General features: G+C 39.8%; 1 protein-coding gene across 8 annotated transcripts in view; it reads right to left on the reverse strand.

Moving 5' to 3' along the window:
* The window catches only part of kcnma1a (potassium large conductance calcium-activated channel, subfamily M, alpha member 1a), a 157,774-nt gene that overhangs the window by 69,555 nt on the left and 67,762 nt on the right, over window positions 1–20,457 (reverse strand). For all 8 annotated transcript variants that reach the window (XM_053679671.1, XM_053679668.1, XM_053679667.1 and 5 more), the window contains exon 3: window positions 9,291–9,352. In XM_053679671.1, the coding sequence (XP_053535646.1) occupies window positions 9,291–9,352 (62 nt within the window). The remainder of the gene's footprint in view (window positions 1–9,290; window positions 9,353–20,457) is intronic.

Genomic DNA, 20,457 nt, shown 5'->3' on the forward strand with positions numbered 1-20,457 from the left:
GCTTCCCAGACAGTTGATTCTATAGCTGTCACAGTGAAAGAGCGCCCTGCTAACTGTTTATGCAAATATGTCATGGAAACATAATGCAATGATCGGTGAGTGCAAAAGGCATCTCTGTGTAAGTGTAAACCAGGAAACACAAAGACCCTCGTTCAGAGAAGCACTGTCACTACGCAGTGTCACATGGTGTCCAGGCAGAATAGACCATGAACTCGGCTTACGTAAGCCACCTCCTTCAATGCTGTCCCAGCACAAGAATCTGGACAGTTTGTCTTCCACGGGTTTTATATAAAACACGGCTGATTTCAGGTCAAGTGAAGAATGCTGGGGGACAGCGCAGCGGATGGGCTGAAACCTGCACAGATGCTCCCGTAACGCTTGTCCTTACACTAGGTGGCCTCGGGCCTCTATTTCTGCTGCCAAAAGTGTGACACTGTGTGTGAGGTGTTGACACCCAGGGAATCGTGTGTCCTGTTTAAATGCCTTTCTCAGCTCCACAGAACATTTTAAACAGCAAATAAATATTCAATGTTTACAACTATTTAACAATGTGCGCAATATTTACTGTAGGTCTGAACCATTTAAAAGAAGGCAGCAGGCCAAAACAAACTGATAATGGCACTGGGAGGAGCAGGGCATCACGGAGAGGTGACCCCAGGCCCAAGCAAGCCCCTGTGCAAGAAAGAAAGAGAGAGTTGTTCCTGAAGGTAATAGAACCAACTTAATACAGCAGTGAGTGATTTAGGTCAAGGCACCATTTTTATAATAGGAATGATGTAGCACCTGCAAGGGTACCAGACATATACAACCTCAGTTGGGACCCTAAAAATACTGTAGCCTCTGTGCTTTGATTCTCCCTGAAGCACCCTCTGCATGTGGTTCACTTAAAGGAGAAAACACACAAAGCGTTGCTCATCGAGGAGAGGAGAAGATGAAAGACTAAGGAGAGCAGCTTACTGTACTGATGTACTGTAACTACCATACAACATGACAGCCCAGTGCTCACAATGCCTATCATGTTAAACCTTTAGATCTTCAGTGTAGATGTACGGTATCCTCACAGAACACACACACAAGAATGTAACAGAGTACAAATACTGTACATTACTCTGAATGTACAGATAATGTGTTTGAAACCGATAAGGATAAAAAAAAAATTTAAAAAAGAGGTACATTGTTTGGGTTTTTTCGTATTCTCTTTCCTCAGTGGTTTGTTTCAGTAGCCTGACTGAGCGCCAAAATCAAACCACATTACCATACACCTTGAAAAATCATACAGGCATTATAAGGAACTGCTGCTTGTAGGAAACCAGTTTGACTAGCAGCAGCACTGTGTCCCAGCTTCATAGTACATCTGACAGCATGTCCAGCAAATGTTTCTGGTCTTTATGGAATGTAACAAACCCAAAAATGAAAGTAAATCTGATAAAAAATATTATTAGGTGGCTATTGTTGTGAATTATAAACAACAGTTTCCTGCTTTGGGAAAGACATCATTCTTATGAGAGACATGTTGAATAGTGATAGGATTCACATTTAAAAAAAAAAAATTAATTGTTTTTGGCTATGCCCACTTCCTGCTCAAATCTGAGATACAGATAATATTGTGTTACACTCCATCCTCACACACACAAACCCATTAAGCTGCAAGCTGCAAATCTCTCATGTACAGAACACTCTTTTCATGTAAATTGATTACACGTTTTATACAGCAGAGGAAAATGAAACGTCCTTTATCTCTTTATTGATTGAGGCTTGCATGGAGCCAAGCTACTCATCTCTGCTTTGCAGAAGTTCTGTGTCCCACAGTTCTGCTTCACTGATAAGAGACTGGTGCTGCAGAGTCAGCACTGCTGCGTTTCTTTCCCGTGAATAACTTAAGGAACATGACTTCCAGACTTCTCTACTGAAACCAGAGGCACACTATAGCAAATGACCATGTAATGTCAAGATCATGCAAAGATCAGTGCATATTTCCTAACTATGAAGAACATCTCTACCTATCTGAATTCCTTCATTCTAACCATTTGCTCACTCTCCTTCCTCCAGTGAGTTTGAGCGTAAATGTCATGCTCCTAGTGTGTGGGAGATGTAAAAGCACAGGGATGCTCCACCAGTGTTTAACTATGTGTATTATTCATCCCTGCATTGCAGCAGCAGCATGAGTCTTTTAAAGAGCAGCCATGCTCACATTTATAAATACAGCACAAGTGGGACACAAATAAAGGCATTCCTTGAAGGAGAGCCTCGCTGCTGTTGGCCTACATACAGTATATCTGTTTTCATTGTGCAGACTGAGCTAAAAGAGACCCCATGGCCAAGGGGTGGGATGTACTGTTATGAATACTGAAATGAGACAAAAGATTTCCTAACAAAATTTACCACAACACAACTCTTTATATCTCTTTACCCTATTTATATCCACTACAGATGTTAATTGTACTACACAGTATATGCCAGTGGAAAAAAGAACTGCATCTATAGGACTGCAACAGCATAATGTGAGTAAATGCATGTACTGTCCAAGGCCAGGCTATGCAGGTATGGTATTGTGTAATAGCTTGTATTCATTCACAGGACCAAATATAAGCGACAGGCTTACTTACAGATCTTTTTGGCATTTAATTCGAATAATGTGTGCATCCAAATTATTTGTGAACAAATTTTGCAGATTGACAAAACAAGAAATACAGTTGTGAATCATGTTTCGTGTATTAATCTTTCATTTATAGATTAAGCCTCATTTATCAAACTGGATACGAACGCACACAGGCGCATTTGCACAAAATATGTGGTATTCATAAAAATGCTGTTCTTTCATAGCGTTCGGATCCTACAAGAGCTCCTAAGTTTGTGTAAATGTACATATAAAAAGAGTAGCTAATGTGAAGCTCAATTATTAGGCTTCAGATCAAATAATTGGCATGGGTTAATGCAATTTTCTATACGTATTGCGTTGGAAAGTTTAAATTGCTTGGTTGTTTTAATTACACACTCATTTTATGAATGCCTTGTGACTCATTGATGACTTGAAAGAAAGAAATTCAAAAGAAACCAATAAATGAACATATGCCATATAAAAACTAGAAGAGTTGCAGCATGCCTAATGGTAGCTGATGCGCTGCTGTGACTGAGCTGCAATACTGGAACACCCTCCTCTGCCCTTAGGCGGAGCTCTTCCATCGTTCAGTCATCATTTTTCTTATTTTTCTGCTCTGTGTGTGCTTTGCCTTTTATGGAGTTTTTTTGGCGTCACTAAATGTAAATCAGCTGTGCTGTGAATGCATTGGGTAATTTATGGCATGTATCGACATACTCATATGAGCAGGAAGAAAATCAGTATTCCCAGACTTGGGTCTATGTGGAAGGAAATTTTACTTTACTTTTTTTGGTTTAGCCAACGAAAACTTTTACACGCAAATATTCCACACAACTTTACTAAAACATTGATAAATGAGGCCCAATGATTCCATATTCTGAGGTGTCTGTTATCACAGATGCCTAGCATTACACACTTAAACATGTTCAATTAAATAAAAGAACGAAATTGTTCGGCTGTAGTTTCACTGTGCCACTTCACCACCCACACCAACAATGAACAAAAACAATCCCTGATCAACACACTGCCATATCTATCCTCTTTTTCCAGTGAACAGCATGCTTTTGAGATATCCAAACACGATCATGCCTATGCCTCTATCTGGAGAGGAAGCTGTTTGGCCACCAGAGAGGGCTGTGTATCCACTGAGCTGTGTAAACCTTGCTGTGAGGTAAGCATGGCCACTGAAGCGGGAATAAAGACTCATCTTTGCCCTCCCCACTGCAGCCAGTGCAGCATTTTATCCTACATCAAATTCAGTTACCTTAGGCAGCATTTTGTGAAAATCACTCAAAATATCAGCTCATATTTTCAGATGGCCTTTTTCATGGACCATTACTTTGTGTATTTGAACACCAATGGCAGTTAGGCATATGCGATGTTTCTTTTTTTTATTTTGGACATTCTGTATATACTGAAAAATAAACAGAAATAAGAAAAGTTATTTGATAGTGCCATAAAGGATGATTTGATAAAAGATGATCTGTTACAAACTCAGGGTGTAACTCATGCCAGCAGCAGAGGTCAGTTAATGAGTGCTAGCACAGATGGCACATAGAGTGAGAAGGTGTGTGTTGTTTACACACATCTCTGTGGTGAAAACAGTAGGGGAAGAGGGTTTAGCTGCCATGGTGCTGGACTGTGATGAGGAACTTTAGAGCTTCGGTCTGTTCTGATCATTAGAAAAGGTCCTAACATTCGCCACTGCTGCCACTGCCTGATTTGGAGCTGACCAGGTGAAGGGTTAAGAAGGATAATGTGAAGTGTCCTAGTTTGAACCTTAAACAAATGAGAGCACAGACAAGACGCAACACACAAGCTGGTGCTCCCACAAAAGATTAAGATACTATTAAATGATATACATTTTCCCCACCCTTAAACCCTCACAGCAAAAGCATTTCCCAAAAACTCTCAGCCACTGATTAAAAGGCTGTCTGTTGATCATATCACCAACAGCTCTGTCTCTATTCTTAGCCTCCACAGTGTAAAAATTAGACCAGAGAATAGCATATAATTCAATCACAAAGCTAAACACACACCAAAGACATTAGCACAGCACAGCATGTCAGATGTCAGACAAGATCCTTGACGAAGACCAGAAATGACATTAGTTCTCAGGATAGGCTCCACTATAATCCTACTTATCAGCAAGTGTCTGCGCGGAAACTCAGGCCATCAGCACCGGAGCCAACATTAAAAATACTACATGGTCGTTTCATCATCTGCTTTAATAATCTGCTGTTAGCCTATATTTAAAAAAGACAAACTTAGAATTAAAGAAAGTTCTCACATCTAGCAATGTAATATTATAGACCAGATCCCACAGTGACTGTGTGCTTATATATTACACTCACCAGCCACTTTATTAGGAAGATCTGTAAACCTGCACTTTCATATAATTATCCATTTTGTGACAGCAGGGCAATGCATAACATCTTACTGATGCAGGGCTTCCGATAATGTTCACATCTAACATCTTAATGGGAAAAATTTTTTATCTCAGGGACTTTGACCGTACCCTGGTTGTTGGTGCTAGAAAGGCTGGTTTGAGTATTTGAGATACTGCTGATCTCCTGGGATACACAAAACTCTGGAGTCTCTGGAGCTTACACAGAATGGTGTGAAAAACAAAAAAACATCCAGTGATCGGCAATTCTGCAGGTGGAGATGCCTTGGTGTTGAGAGAGGCCACAGGAGAATGGCCAGACTGGTTGGAGCTGACAGAAAAGCTATGGTAACTCAAATAACCACTATTTAAAATCATGGGGAGCAGAAAAACATCTCAGAATGCACAACAAATAAAACTTTGAAGCAGATGGCTACAAAAGAAAAAGACAACATCGGGGTTCAAGCCGGTCAGCCAAGAACAGGAATCTGAGGCTATAGTGGGCACAGGTGCATTGAAATCGGTCAGTTGAAGACCGGAAAAATGTAGCCTGGTCTGATGCAGATTTCTGCTGTAACATGCAGAAGGTAGGGTCAGAATGTGGCATAAACATTATGTATCCATGGACTCATCCTGTCTTGTGCCAACAGTTCAGGTTAGTGCTGTAGGTGTGGGGAATGGTTTCTTCACACACACTGGGTCTCTTAATATCAATCAATCATTGTTTGAATGCCACAGCTTATATAAGAAAATATGAAAATATCAGATGTGAAATTCAGGCTATTAAATTAAAACCAGACAGTATTATAACTAACCCTATAAATGATAATATAGCAATATCAGGTCAATTTTTAGAATGTTTTACTCCCCTTAGCGAGACCGAACTAGCTACATTAATCTCTTCAGCGAATTCATCAACTTGCAAACTAGATCCTGTACCTACACGTTTGAACCGCTTTTAAATATAATCAATTCTTCCCTTAGCACTGGCTATGTACCTAAATCACTTAAATTAGCAGCTATTAAACCCCTGATTAAAAAACCTGACCTTGAACCCTCTCAACTGTCCAGCTATAGACCAATATCAAATCTCCCCTTCATCTCCAAGATCTTAGAAAAGGTTGTAGCATAGCAGTTATGCTCATACCTACATAGGAATAATATCCATGAAATGTATCAGTCAGGATTTAGCCCTCATCATAGCACAGACACAGCGTTAGTTAAAGTAGTAAATGACCCACTACTGGCCTCTGATCAGGGTTGTGTCTCGCTGCTTGTGTTACTTGACCTTAGTGTAGCTTTTGATACTAGAGTTCATACTATTCTCCTTGATAGATTAGAAAATGTTGTTGGCATTAAGGGAAGGGGGAAGAGCTTTCTCTTATAGAGCCCCACAGTTATGGAACAGCCTTCCAATTACTGTTCAGGACTCAGACACAGTCTCAGTGTTTAAGTCTAGGCTTAAAACGTTTTTGTTTACTCAAGCCTACCCTGACTAGACTTTCTGTTACGCTAAGCACAGTCCTCATAATCTTTTCTCTCCCGCTCTCCTTCTGTTGAGCCACACACGATTTTATGGAGATACTAGAGATCCAGATCCTTTCTGCTCTCCGGACCTGCCTGATCTGTTTCAGATGCCCTGTCTCTGGATGGAGCGATCATTTACTCCAATTCAAGATTGCTGGGACTTCATATAAAACCATAATGAACTTTTTCCCACTCTCTGTTGTTGCCCAGATGAAGATGGGTTCCCTTCTGAGTCTGGTTCCTCTCAAGGTTTCTTCCTCTTAACATCGTAGGGAGTTTTTCCTTGCCACCGGCTTCCTCAATTGGGATAAATTTGCAGTTTAAATATTTGCATACCGTGTTTATATATTTCTGTAAAGCTGCTTTGAGACAATGTCTATTGTAAAAAGCACTATACAAATAAAATTGAATTGAATAAGTTTTGTTGCTAAACACGTGCACCAATTATGACCACAATTTACCCATCTTATAATGGCTACTTCAAACACAACACCACACCATAAATGGGAGATTCACAGCATGAACATGCAGTTGGCAAATCTGCAGCAAATCTGTCAGTATGGACCAGAATCTCAGAGGAATGCTTCCAACACCTTGTGGTATCCATGCCACAAGGAACTGAGGCTGTTCTGAGAGCAAAGTAAGGAAGACTCAGTATTAGTATGCTGTTCCTAATAAAGTGATGCCAGATTTAGTTTGTTGTTGATGTTGAGCGTGTCCTGACCCTGGCATTATTATCCATCAGGGCTTCCTGTATGCTGTCTGAGGAAGTTTGCTCAGCAACAGGCCTAGAGGCAGCCACTTTATCTGTCCCATTAAACACAACACTCTGTACACAATGAGAATTATTTCAACACTCGCCCACAGCTTCGATGAAAACTACATGTTGGTTTCCATCCATAAAGATGAAAAACTAAAAGTAGTGCTTATAGCGTGGCCCTGTTGTAATTTACCTCCAGAGGAAACAACCCAGAGGGGACACCGGTAATTACACAGCAGCTGTATTAGTATTAGTCACACAAACACTGCTGATGGTACGAGTCCTTGAGCCACAGCAAATGGTTAAGGAATATTACAAAAGTATAGATATTCCTTGGAAACCTTCTTTTCTTGTTTTGATTGATTACATCAATTTAAATATGTCAAACGACCTCACAATCCATGTAGACAAGACTATTTCATTACTTAACAACTGGGCATGGTTTAAAGCAAATGGGTTCATGACTTTAGCAGGTTGGTCACACAAGGCTAATTGACAGTCATTAAACATTAATGCAAAACTACTGTAAATAAGAAAACTTTGGATAAAGAATATTAAAAGATAGGTATAACTTTTCCCCAAACTCATCCTTTAGGCTGTACTGTATAAAAGCAGGGGCGGCACCATTTCTAGATGGTAACAAATCCTAGCTGGCAACAGAAAAACAGAATTTAACCACAACAGCCCTAGCAAATGTCAGATAAGACAGCTATTATTCTTTTTAGATGTACGCCAAGCACTAGTAAGAAAACAGCAAGGCAAACATTCAATGTGATTGCTACTTAATACGAAGAAGCACCTCCATTATTTTAATGACCAAAGCTCAAAATACCAAGCCTTGTGAATTCACACAAAAGTTCAACTAGATAAAGTAGGCATGAAGTGAAAGTAATCGCTACCAGCTTCCTTTACACCTCAGTGTTTTCTGTTGGGTGAATTTTATTCTCATTTGGTCCTACTGTTGATTTATCTGAAAAAGCAGGAAAAACGTACTTTATAGGTATCTCCTGTTAAACTAGAGAGGTTGGCAACTCTCTTAAACGCAAGACAAAAAAAGTACACCAAGTGCCTAAAGTTGTATGTGACATTTTAATTTTCATTTGTAGGGCTATTTCAGACCCCCTGGTTTTGTAAGGTAGGTTTCAGCATATACAGATGTTGAACAAGATTGGCCATTTGTCTTGCGCTTGGACACAATATCACTAGTCAGATAGTACTATAACTCCACCTCCCTTGGCATCCCTTCATGTCTATGCAGGTGTTCAATCCTCCAGGTTGTGGTATTGAGTCTAAATTGACGGAGTCATTGCTTCCCCAAGGCAGGATGACAGCAGGCACAGAGCATAAGGAAACATGAGTTCCATTTGCACGCAGTGCTACCTGGTTGCCTGGGCAACAGCTGGGCAAAGGAAGACTGTGCTTGTCTCTAAGGATCATGGGGGATGGGAGGAGAGGGCACCAGGGATTTTCCACGTGATGTAACCATGGAAACTGACTCACTTGGCTTCCATTGACAAAATAATCACGCTACCCGGGGCTGGATTTATTTTGCAACGGGACCAGAACAAAGATCGGGAATTCTTTAATGGTGCACTTTGCATAACAGACAATTGAGGGATCATTAAAATGTATCATTACCTACATGGGAAAATAGTATCCTGGTACAGATGAATGTGCCCACCTGTGCTCTGTGCTGGCACAATAAGCCAGTGAATTCTCCATTAGCATAGGTCTTACAGCACATGGGAAAAGATTCATTCACGAGTCATAAGACCTTTTAAGGAAAGATAAGATGCGCCCGAAAATTTGACCAAAGGAAATCTGCATGCTGGCCAGTAAACAAGTACAAGAACATGGGCCTTCTCCTCAGGGGAAACTAAACTAGTATTTGGTTTAAAATAAGAATTGAATTAATAATGCCCATCTGTTGTGCAGTGTAAAATTTATTAGATGTTGGCAATTGTAGAAATTGGAATCCCAAAGAGATGCCAAGGAAACTAGAAAAGTGTAATACTCACTCAGACGAGTCTATGAAGTATATTCCAAGGGCTCCGATACTGAGAGCAAAGACTAACACCACCTGGACAGAGAGAAGAGAGAGAAATCATTAGATGTTCCAATGAGATTTTTGCATCAGCATGCATAAGGATTTAATAAGAGTGTTGATAATATTACATTAGTGGATATATTCTATCCATCCATTTTCTATACCAATTATCCTACTGGGTCGTGGGGAACCTGGAGCCTATCCCAGGGAGCATCGGGCAACAAGGAGGGGTACACCCTGTGCAGGGCACAATCAAATACACATTCACACACTACAGGCACTTTGGACAATCAGCCTACCATGCATGTCTTTGGACTGGGGGAGGAAACCGGAGTACCCGAAAGAAACCCCACAGCACGGGGAGAACATGCAAACTCCGCACACACAGGGCAGCGGCGGGAATCGAACCCCGACCCTGGAGCTGTGAGGTGAATGTGCTAACCACTAAGCTATGCACCCTAGTGAATATATCAGTTAAATACTGAACATGTTCACAATTAAACAAATCTCACTGGCTTTCACAGAAGAGAGATTCTGACGAATCATAATTAATTTGTCTGCAGCAAAATAATGTGAGCATCAAATGGTGTGAAATGCTAAATGCACCAGGATGTACAGTTTAAAGAAGAAAACATGCACACATATGTGTAATATGAGTCCTAACTAATACCAGTACTTTTTTATGAAGTTGCAGTAATACAGTTTTTTTTTTTTAACGACACTTAACATTTAACATTGACAGGCATACGCACATACACCTCCACACCAAATGTTCACTTGGGAACACTTCAGGATGATATTTAATTGTGTGTTTGTGTGTGTGTGTGTGTGTGTGTGAGTGTGTGAGAGAGAGAGAGAGAGAGAAAGATGATGAGAGTAGTGTTCCACAGTTAAGCAGAGCTTTCATCCATCATATGTCTGGCCACTGGCTGGAGAAAGTGGCCCAGCACAGTGATGGAGCAGGTGCAGCTCAGAGCTTTAGGAGTCAAATCATTTAATCTTGTTTCAGCTGCTCCATGCGAGATGGGCACCATCCCCTGATGAGGTGAAATTGAAACTACTACTATCAAATGGCTGCTATGCTATGGGGCATAGCACACCAACATGCACAAACACACACGTACACACACCCTCGCTATCAGCTTGCCTAATGTTTTATCTGTTACTGCACCTCGCAGTAACCTGACGCTGGACACCTACACTGAAGGCTGTTAATATGCTAAGCGGTATCAGTGCTGCATCAATATGATGGAGGAATTTGCTGACTTTTTTTTTTTTTTACTGAAGCCACAAGCAGAGAAATTGGAGAATCTCCAACAGTAACAGCTCAAGAGCAGAAAGGATCTATAGCCCCTGAACTGCAGAGAAAGGAATCAGGCTGTAAATATGTCAAGACTGTACTGCTGCTCTTTGTCAAACTCTAAAATATACGTCAAAGAATCACATCAACATGAGGCTTCATAGTTAGAAAAAAATGTAGGTATTGTCATGCTTTACTGACATTACAGATCAATAATGCATGTGGAACTAACAATACAAGTTCTTTCTAAAGAAATAAATAAAAACAATCTCGGGAACAGATGGGAAAGCCGGAGTACTGCACCATTAAAGGGTTTGAGTCAGCAAAGCTATTGAGTACAGCATTAATAAATATGTAAAACTAAAGCAAGTCCTGGTTTGGTCATAGAACTTTCAGCCTCAGCTCAATGAAACAGGATATTCCTGTGTATAGATGGATTTGATATCACCTTTTACACTCCTTCAAGTACACAATTCACATGACAACACTATGTAATTTAATGTGTATCAAAGAAGGTTGCAGGTATAGATAATGGTTAGGTTCTTATCTAGAACCTTGTGATCGGGCAAGATCTCTCACTGGTCAAGCTTAAGTTTCGTCCAGTGGAAAGGGTCCTGATAGTCTGGCCAAAGGTGAGATGGAAGGAGCTCCTGCTCTGATTGCCAAAGCCAAAAAAGCCTCTCTACTTGCTCCGTGGACGCCTCAAACATTTAAGACTTGAAACCAGGCACCTCAGTTGACAGCATGTCAGATCAGTGATAGGGGACTGTTCAACAGGAGGTGGCAATCCTGGAGCCCTATGTCGACATACTGAAACTTTCAAGCTTATATTTCAACCTTTGGCTGTGGTTTGGTTCTCAGAACAAGGTCAAGTGATTTGAACACCCATATGAAAGTAATTGGGGAATACTATCACTTGAACTCTGCACTGATTGATGATGGCTGTCTGTGAAGAAGAATAAAGAGCCTGGGTGAATTTATAAATGATAAGGAATTCTCTAAAATAGGCAGTGCAAAATATTCCACCAATGTGATGCAATTAAAATGGGCAAATAGTAAAGAGAGAAAAGTCAACGACTTTAGAATAATACATGAAGAGAATTTAATGCAGCTGGCAACCAATATGATATCAGAAATAACGTGTGTTGGTGCATCTACAGTAAGCCCAGCTGTTGTGACCATCATCTCCCTGGCTCATGTATTATCACTGAAAATGTTTCAGTTTCCTCTTCTAGATAAACACCCCTCAGCAGTGTTCCACATATAACCAGGCCTTCTTTCCATACCTCAGGCACAGCTGTTGTTGACTCAGCCTGGCTTTACTCTTATACAGCAGAGAGCAGAATCCCATCATTCATTATACATGATAGCATATTAGTTATTTTATTGATATCCTGCATTATCTAACGAGAAACTCCTTGCTGCATTTTTAATGAGTTTCTTTATCTGAGCAACAGCCTGTGGGGGAAAAAAAAAACAGACAAAAAAAGAACCTGTCCTGTGAAAAAAGATTTTATATAAATAGAGAGTCCATGAGCCTGTTTCAGGGGCTTTGTTTAGATCACTCTAGAGGGCACAGTGAGCTTGCTATGACTACATTTTCTACTTTGCTTTTTTTTTATGTTTCATCAAAAACAACAGGTTTGAACTGTGACAGTGAAAAAACACAACAGAAATGTATAGACAAGTGTCTGTGAAAGGCAAGAATGTCAAATGTAGAGAAACGCCTGGGCCCAAGTTAATGGACAACTGAGAAGTGAGAGTTGAGCACAGATGAGCTGAGATGATTATACTTGATTATATAAGATGAGCCCGTTATTCAGCTAGAAAAAATGATTGATTCTCACAGTAGAATTTAATATGAGACAATGCCTGTGAGGTTAATGTGCACACACTTTATCATATGAAATCTATATTTAGACTCCAACCAATGTAGAGGAATAAAATAAACTAAACAAACTGTCATATTTACTACTTGTTGAAAATTATTATGTCTGCAACGCACAGCATTCAAATGTACCAGTTATTATTTCATTTCCAGTCAAATGCTGTATAGAGCCAAACAGAAATGATGTCATTATTTGAGGGAAGCACAGTAAACCAGCACACACATACATGCGTGTGGCCTACAGAGCACTGGTTTTTAAAGAAAGTGCATGTGACCTATTAAACGGAAAAGTAACAGCGGTATTTTGTCTAGCATGGATTTACGGCAATCATGTACTGTGCCGTTTCAGGTTGCATCATGGGACAAGGTGTTAACAGGCTCCCTGAACATTCACGTGGTAATGCGCTGCACAGTTATGACCCTGATCAGCCCCTCAGATCTATTCTCCGTACACACATGCACATGCTGTACTCCCACATACACATGTATCTGTAAACACAGAAGCACACACAGACCTGCCCATGTAAACAAAAACAGAACAAAACATCCTGTCTGCTATTAGGATAACTTGGGGTTAGAGTATTACTGGATTAACTGCACATTATTAAAAGAGTCAGAACAATCCTCGTCTTCACTTGTAGATCATATTAATGGTATATATTAAAGAAAAGACAGAATGAAATTGAAAGGATGTTGTACAATTTATAACCAACATTATGTCAATGTGTTAAAGGAAACTTTTATACATACAATATAATAAAAATAATAATAAAAAAACTATAACACCCCTTCTTCATTTAGGAGTTGAGGACAGACACCGTTGTAGACAAATCACTAGCCCAGGTTCCCAGGATATGCAGATATCATAAACGGTGGCATTTTGTATGTAGTTATGTTTAAATATTGTGCATCATGGTGGTGCAACCTACTTCAATCCCACTGCATTGCCTGCTGCATTACATACATCAGCTGAGGTTCATTCTGGTTGACAGTAGAATGTTGTTGTTGTTTTTACTATGCAGATTAATTAGAAGAACAATTCACAGATGATCTTCTCAGAATCTAGAACAAGCAGGTATGTGGAAACAATGATGAATCTGAGCAGAATGAAGTCCAGTGCAAACCATGATATAACACTTCTGATATCACAATACAATGCCATCACCTCTTGGTTTGATAAAAAACACCACATCTCATGGCTGAAACATTGGCCAACAGCTTGCTGACAGTGCAAACATCACATGCTGCATTAGAAACGTTGTTAGAACAACATAATAATCATATACTCATTCATTTCTCTTAGTCTGTATTAATGTACTCAATGTATGTTATTACCTTATGTTAGATACCACTTTTTAGCCTAGTTAGTTATGTTTCAGGGTGACCAAAATATGGGACTGGGCAGCACGCTGGAGTGTTTACTGAGCTAATGATTTTAAGATTCGTCCGTCCTTGCATACATGTCAACTACACACCGTTACCAGCTCTGAGTTTTTATTCCCTACAACACATCACTGCAAAACTTGGTAAATGACAGCTTTCTATTAGTCTGATTCTCAGGTAACAATATCACCAAGAAGAAGAGCCAATGCTACCAACTCAGGTCTCCACTGGGACAGAAGGAGCATGGCGAGGTAGAAATAAAGCTTTCTTCCTTTCTGAATGGTGTGCACAATCAATCGGTATCTGGCTATTCTTATTTCTACAGTGAAACTATACTATACATTTCTAGGTTTTGGGAAAACCCAATAGCACAACAGTCTTTTAGCTTTTTGTATTTCCCCATTATTCTAATTTGTGTAACTTATGTCAGAGATCCGAAAACAGTGCAAATGCTCCATCCCTACACCATACTAAAGATTTTACACTTCCAGTTCTAAGTAACCAAAGGAACATATAAACTCCATCTGAATAAACACAAATCAGAGAAGATCTCAGAAAAGATTAAACAACACTGAGTGTGTGTACAAAGCTAGCTCTGTATAAGAGAGGCAGCTGAGGGATGTTAATGCAGGGTTTGCTTACATTAAACGCCAAGGGAGAGTCCCTGCAGGAACCTGCGCCTCCTGCCGGGTGTGTTTCAGTCCCAGTGACGTCAATCAGAGAAGCAGAATCACAACCTCACCTGAACATTCAGAAGCGCTGTGTCTCAAATATTTAAAAAACTGCCTACTGGCTTGTTGGTTGGTTTGGTTCGAGTTGGTTTGAATGGATGGTTAAATTCATTCCAGATATTTCAATGTTATGCATTTAAGCTCTATATAGTCACAGCTATTTATAATGTCATGAGCTCAAAGATTTTCTACATGCGCTGACTGTGATGCATGGTAGCTCTGATTTTAATACTCTCATTTTGACTGAAAATGGCAAATACTAGTTACAAAATAGGACATACTGTAACTGCTATCTGTACAGGCAGAATATCAGCAATAGTATATACCTGTACAGTATATGACAATACAAATATCCGCACAAAAAGCTTTGACTCGTTCTATATCACTAGACTACACAGTGAACAATGTGTGGTGTTTGCTGTTTAGACCAGTGAATAATTTACCACCTGACTCCATGGGAAATGTCACCTTCTGGACACTGGCTGCCAATTAGCCTCTTGGCAGGAAGTGCAACATTGGTTTGAGAAGATGCTGTAGGTTAGCTACACTAATCTACACCCAAATATGATATACAGTGAGCTCACTGCCTGCACATGGTACACAATTGGAGTACAGTGAACATGAACATTAAGCATGATAGCTTTGCTTAAAACAAACAACAAGAGGAGGTGGATGAATCAGATTATGAATGAATTTATTAGCTACCCTACCATACAAGTAAAAGTCCATTAATCCATCCATCTTCTATAGCGCTTATCCTTCCTTCAGTGTAACGGGGAAACCTGGAGCCTATCCCAGGGAGCATCGGGCACGAGGCGGGGTACACCCTGGACAGGGTGCCAATCCATCGCAGGGCACAATCACACACACACATTCACACACCCATTACAAGTAAAAGTCCAGTCCACAATAAATCAGACTTTACAAAATTATCTAACATAATTCAATTACCCAGGTAAGTGCATTAAAATAATCTAGGGATATGCATAGGGATGTAACAGAGAAAATTAACTCAAATTCTTTGGGGAAAGGACAACTACAGTATATTCCTAGACTGTATCCTATCCTGATACTGCCTCTGATGTAGAAAGTCTTTATGTAACATTTCTTTTATTTGCTGTGTTGTTCTCCACTTGCATCAGACATAAATATGTTATTTGATTCTGGCTAGCATCTTCATCTTTGCTCGACAGATTGTGTTCAAAAGCCAGATAACTGCAGCACTAGCACAGACTATACATGTTTTTTCCCTATTTCTCTCCCCAATCTGGTCACCTACCAATTCACACCCACCAGCCAACTCTCCTCTATCATACAACAACTACCACCTGGGGAGGGTGAAGACTTACTCCAAGACACGTGAAGCCAGCCAACTGTGTCATTCCAAACTGCTGCTCATGCTGCGGCACACACTCAGAGGAAAGCACTATCTACCTTCTTCCACATCCAGTACATAAGCACACAGACTGGGGTTGTGGAGGTTTGTATGTTCTCCCTGTGTCTGCGTTGAGGTAGTAGTTTGGCTAATCTACATTGCGAATGAGCATTTGAATGTGATGGACTGGTGTTCCATCCAGGCTGTACTCCTAGTGTCCCCAGGATATGATCCAGATTCATGGCAATCTTGACAAGGATAGTGAAGATGAATGAATGGAGGTTTGACAAGAGGTTAAAAAAACAAAACAAACAAACAAACAAACAAACAAAAAACACCAGAAACAACCCAACAAACCTGGAAACATAATCTGCTTATCCGAGATGTCTGGGCTAGTGATTTGGACTAGTCCACTGTACTTTTTGCACCACACCAGGCATTCCAACTCATCACTTTTTAGTCACACTTGAAACCACACAGACAAAGCAAACAATTAGACAATCATCCAGTTTATTTTAACACTGTCATAAAAGTTTAGCTCCTTTAATAGCGCAGAACAAGCTTCACACATTTGCTAGGCTTTAGCTGAAAAATGCCATTCCATTCAATTACAAATACCTCAATAATCCCCACATGGGCCTACATGGTCAAAAAAACATCTGATCCAAGGTAGTCTTGTGGATGGAGCACTGACAAAATGGACCCCATAAAGCCCCATAGAGCAACAATTCCACCATAACTATACCATTGAACCAGGTCATCCTGCTAACGAACATACAATAAATAGTGAGTGAATACAGTGCATCACGCAATCTTCATGCTTGCATAACAATAAACAAAGATATATATACTTCTAGGCAGACAGCCACACTTTAGTGATTCTGTTACAAATACAGTTTACAAAAATTGAAAATCAAATTATTGACAAATTGCCTGCCAATTTTTATATTTTTTTTTAAAAAAAGGTTATGATGAAATGAGAAAAAAAATCTTCAAAGTATGAGCTATGAACAATAAATAAGCCTGCAACTATTAAAGTATGTCATTATGGTTTCATCTATTAGTTCCCTAGTATTTTATTTCCTTTCAGAGTTTCACTCTAACCCTGCAAGCACCATTAAAAGCTCCTCAATGTTCAATGAAGAAAAGCCATATAGAGAAGAATATGATCTTCACAACGGATGCATTTTAATACAATATTTGACCTTTATTATAAGCACTTGTCACATGACTATAACAGGTGTGTAGGCAATGCCTGGGCTAGGAACTCAATAACAAATACCTAAAAACCCCACAAGTGTAATTTCTCTGGCGAGTCCTTTTAACCTTTGTCTATATTTTATTGCTCTTTTTTTTTTTGTTTTGTTTTTTTTTGGTTTTAATCTCGGCCAATACTTGTTTTCCTTTTGGTTTTACCAGGAGACAACTGGAAAGTGCATCTTCAGAGTCTTTATATTGAAGAAAAAGCATGGTATTTATTTTTAAAATAAATAAATAAATAAATAATAATAAAAAAAATTTTTTAAAAACACAGTGAGATATGATGGACATTGGATGTATGTCCAATCATACAGCTCAATGAAACCTGTGAAACTGGCGTACTTGTCTGAAGGACCAGGGCAGGCTGGCGATGAAGGAAAGCACCTGTCTCACAGAGGACTGATTTATGGCAAATGGGAGAAAGCAGCAGATGAACCGACAAAGGATGGGGGTGAAAGAAAACAATCACGCAAGTCGTTTAGGCTTTTCAACTAAGGTCTGTAAAATGTATTGTTTGTTAATCAATACTTGAACACTACACTAGCCTCAAAGTACTATTACCACAGAAAGCTGAATCAGCAAACAAAAAGATTTTCCTTATTGTAGAGTCTCCCTGCCAAAAAGATGTTCCAGACAAATGTTACTGTGGATATTTTCACTTAAATAAACACAGTTCGATCTTAAAGAATCATAAAACACTAAACTAAATTTACTGAGATTTAACAGGGGTGTTTGTGTCTCACATCATAATAGACAATGTTAGCATCCGTTAATTTTATTTGTGGGAGAAAACTGTTTCATTTTGAGCTTTTTTCTGCTATTTTCATCTTCCGCGTTTAAAATTTACATCGTGTTGATATCATAGGCAGTGACGTGGCAATGTACTATAGTACTTCAATGATGCGTCTGTGTCTCATAATTATCCATGAGATTGTGCGCTCTTACCCTATAAGAAGACGCTGTCTCTTAATTATTCATAACAGCACACGGTGCTTTCCTATGACAGACATGTCAAAATGTAAGATCACGTAGTAGATGAGAGAGGCATTTGGGTCTCAAGTGTTTCGGTGGTGTAAGAGTTCGAGTGTGTTGCATGGCTTTCCCAACGGTGCTGCCAGGGCTAGACTCTGGCTGCGAGCCTTTGGTTGGCCATCACCTACCAAGGCATTGAACCTGATTGTGTGTAGCAAGCATTTTTCTCAGGAGAGCTATGAGAATTGGAGAAAGGTGGACTTAGGCCTTGCTCATGAAAACAGTTTGTGTCTAGACAATGATGCGGTATCAAGTCCCGAAACTTTGCCATACCTTCAAAGGAGGTATGGGTCTAATATTAAATCATACAGTTTAACTTGCCTTTTGCTCCAATTTACCACTTAAAGAGTTGTTAAATGCAAAACTATGCTATGTATAAAGAAAGCTTTCTTAGGAAAGATAGGATTCTTGTGATTCGATTGATACAGTACAAAAAGTTTCAAGGTACAATCACAACAGCAGCTACAATCAACGTCTCTGTCAGACCACCAACATAAAAAGACACTTACAAAACTGAGTCCGTGTTGAAGAGAAGTGCCTTCCCCTTTTCCTTCGTGAAAAGCTTGAGCCTATTGCAACCAACTGTATGGATGACTGGTTTTGGTCTTTTCTGATTAGCTAGCTACCATTCCAACACTTCTCCCATCCGCACTGCCGCTATTCATGTTTTCCTCCATAGTCACACAAGAGGCTAATGGTTCAAATAGATGGGGCAGAGGACCTGCACTGTGTCTCCGTTTAGCCCTGGTGATTCAGGAGAAGTCCTCCACTTCATCAGAGTCCTGTGTACTACTGTTAAAGGGAACAGGGACGGGGGGTCTCAAATGCAGAAATGAGGGTGTGTGAGAGAGGTGAGTGGAACTAGAGCAGTCGAGGTCAGGATTCGAACTCTGGACCGCAGCGTGAGGGTCGGATGCTCAGTCAATGTAGGGTCTTGAATTTGGGTTGAGCCACAAGCGAGGTGAGTCGTGGGCTGGGGTGTAGCAGGAAGTGTGCTGTGAGTGAGCAGACAGGCAGCCTGAGTAATGGACCGCACTGAAAGCCGGAACAATCTGGCCACTAGTGGCTGAGGAACCGGGGTTTATATATGCTGCTGATATGCATGCTGATGAGAAGCAGGCGAGTCCAATGATGCTATTAGAAAGCAAGAGAAGTGGAGTGCCATACCTAGGGACATGCACACACGCAAACAGAAACAAGAGGGAGAAAAAAACACTGGAAACATTGGGAAGGGGAAAAACAGGGGGGACACAGGGAAAACACATGGAGGGTCCGGCCCGGACCATGACAACTGCTGCCACTGCAAACTTCTATGTCACTATCCATCTTTATAGTGATGGTTCTGAAGGTACGTACAACCCCAATTACAAAAAACTTGGGACACTGTGTAAAATGTAAATAAAAACAGAATGCAGTGATTTACAAATCTCATAAACCCATATGTTATTCACAATAGAACAGCCACAAATTGTAGATGCAATTTTTCGCAGATTGGTTGCAGAGATGGGATCTCTGCCCATCTTTACTTCTGAAGGACTCTGCCTCTCTAAGATACTATTTTTTTTATACCCAATTTTGTTACGGACCTGTTGCCAATTAACCTCCAGCTGTTTCTATTTAGTAACACTCAATTTTCCAGCCTTTTGTTGCCCCGTCCCAACTTTTTCCAGACGTGTAGCGGCCATCAAATTCAATATTACCTAATTTTTTCCTTAAAATGGTACATTTACTCAGTTTAAACAGTTGATATGTTTTCTATGTTCTATTGTGAACAACATATGGGTTTATGAGACTTGCAAATCATTGCATTATTTCATTTACATTTTACACAGCGTCTTTTTACACAACTACTTACGGAACTGTTTTTTTGTGCATAAATACATACTTATTTTCAAATATATGGCTTTATAGTGTGTATATAAACATATTTATACATTTATAATAATAACAATGATTATATATGTACATTTATATGTATACAATTGTACAAAATTACAATTAATCTAATATATGTAATAGGGCATTCAGTTACTTTTAAAGGGGAAAAAACTATGTATTTCATTTAACTGCCAGCTATAAAAATCTTACAAATCCTCACGCTTTACCCCTGATTTTTAGTGAGAGCCGGCACTGACAGATGATGGTTCCTCGCCCCTCCCTTTCCAACCA

The sequence above is a fragment of the Ictalurus punctatus genome, chromosome 3 (genome assembly GCF_001660625.3).
Source record: "Ictalurus punctatus breed USDA103 chromosome 3, Coco_2.0, whole genome shotgun sequence".
NCBI classification, from domain to species: Eukaryota; Metazoa; Chordata; class Actinopteri; order Siluriformes; family Ictaluridae; genus Ictalurus; species Ictalurus punctatus.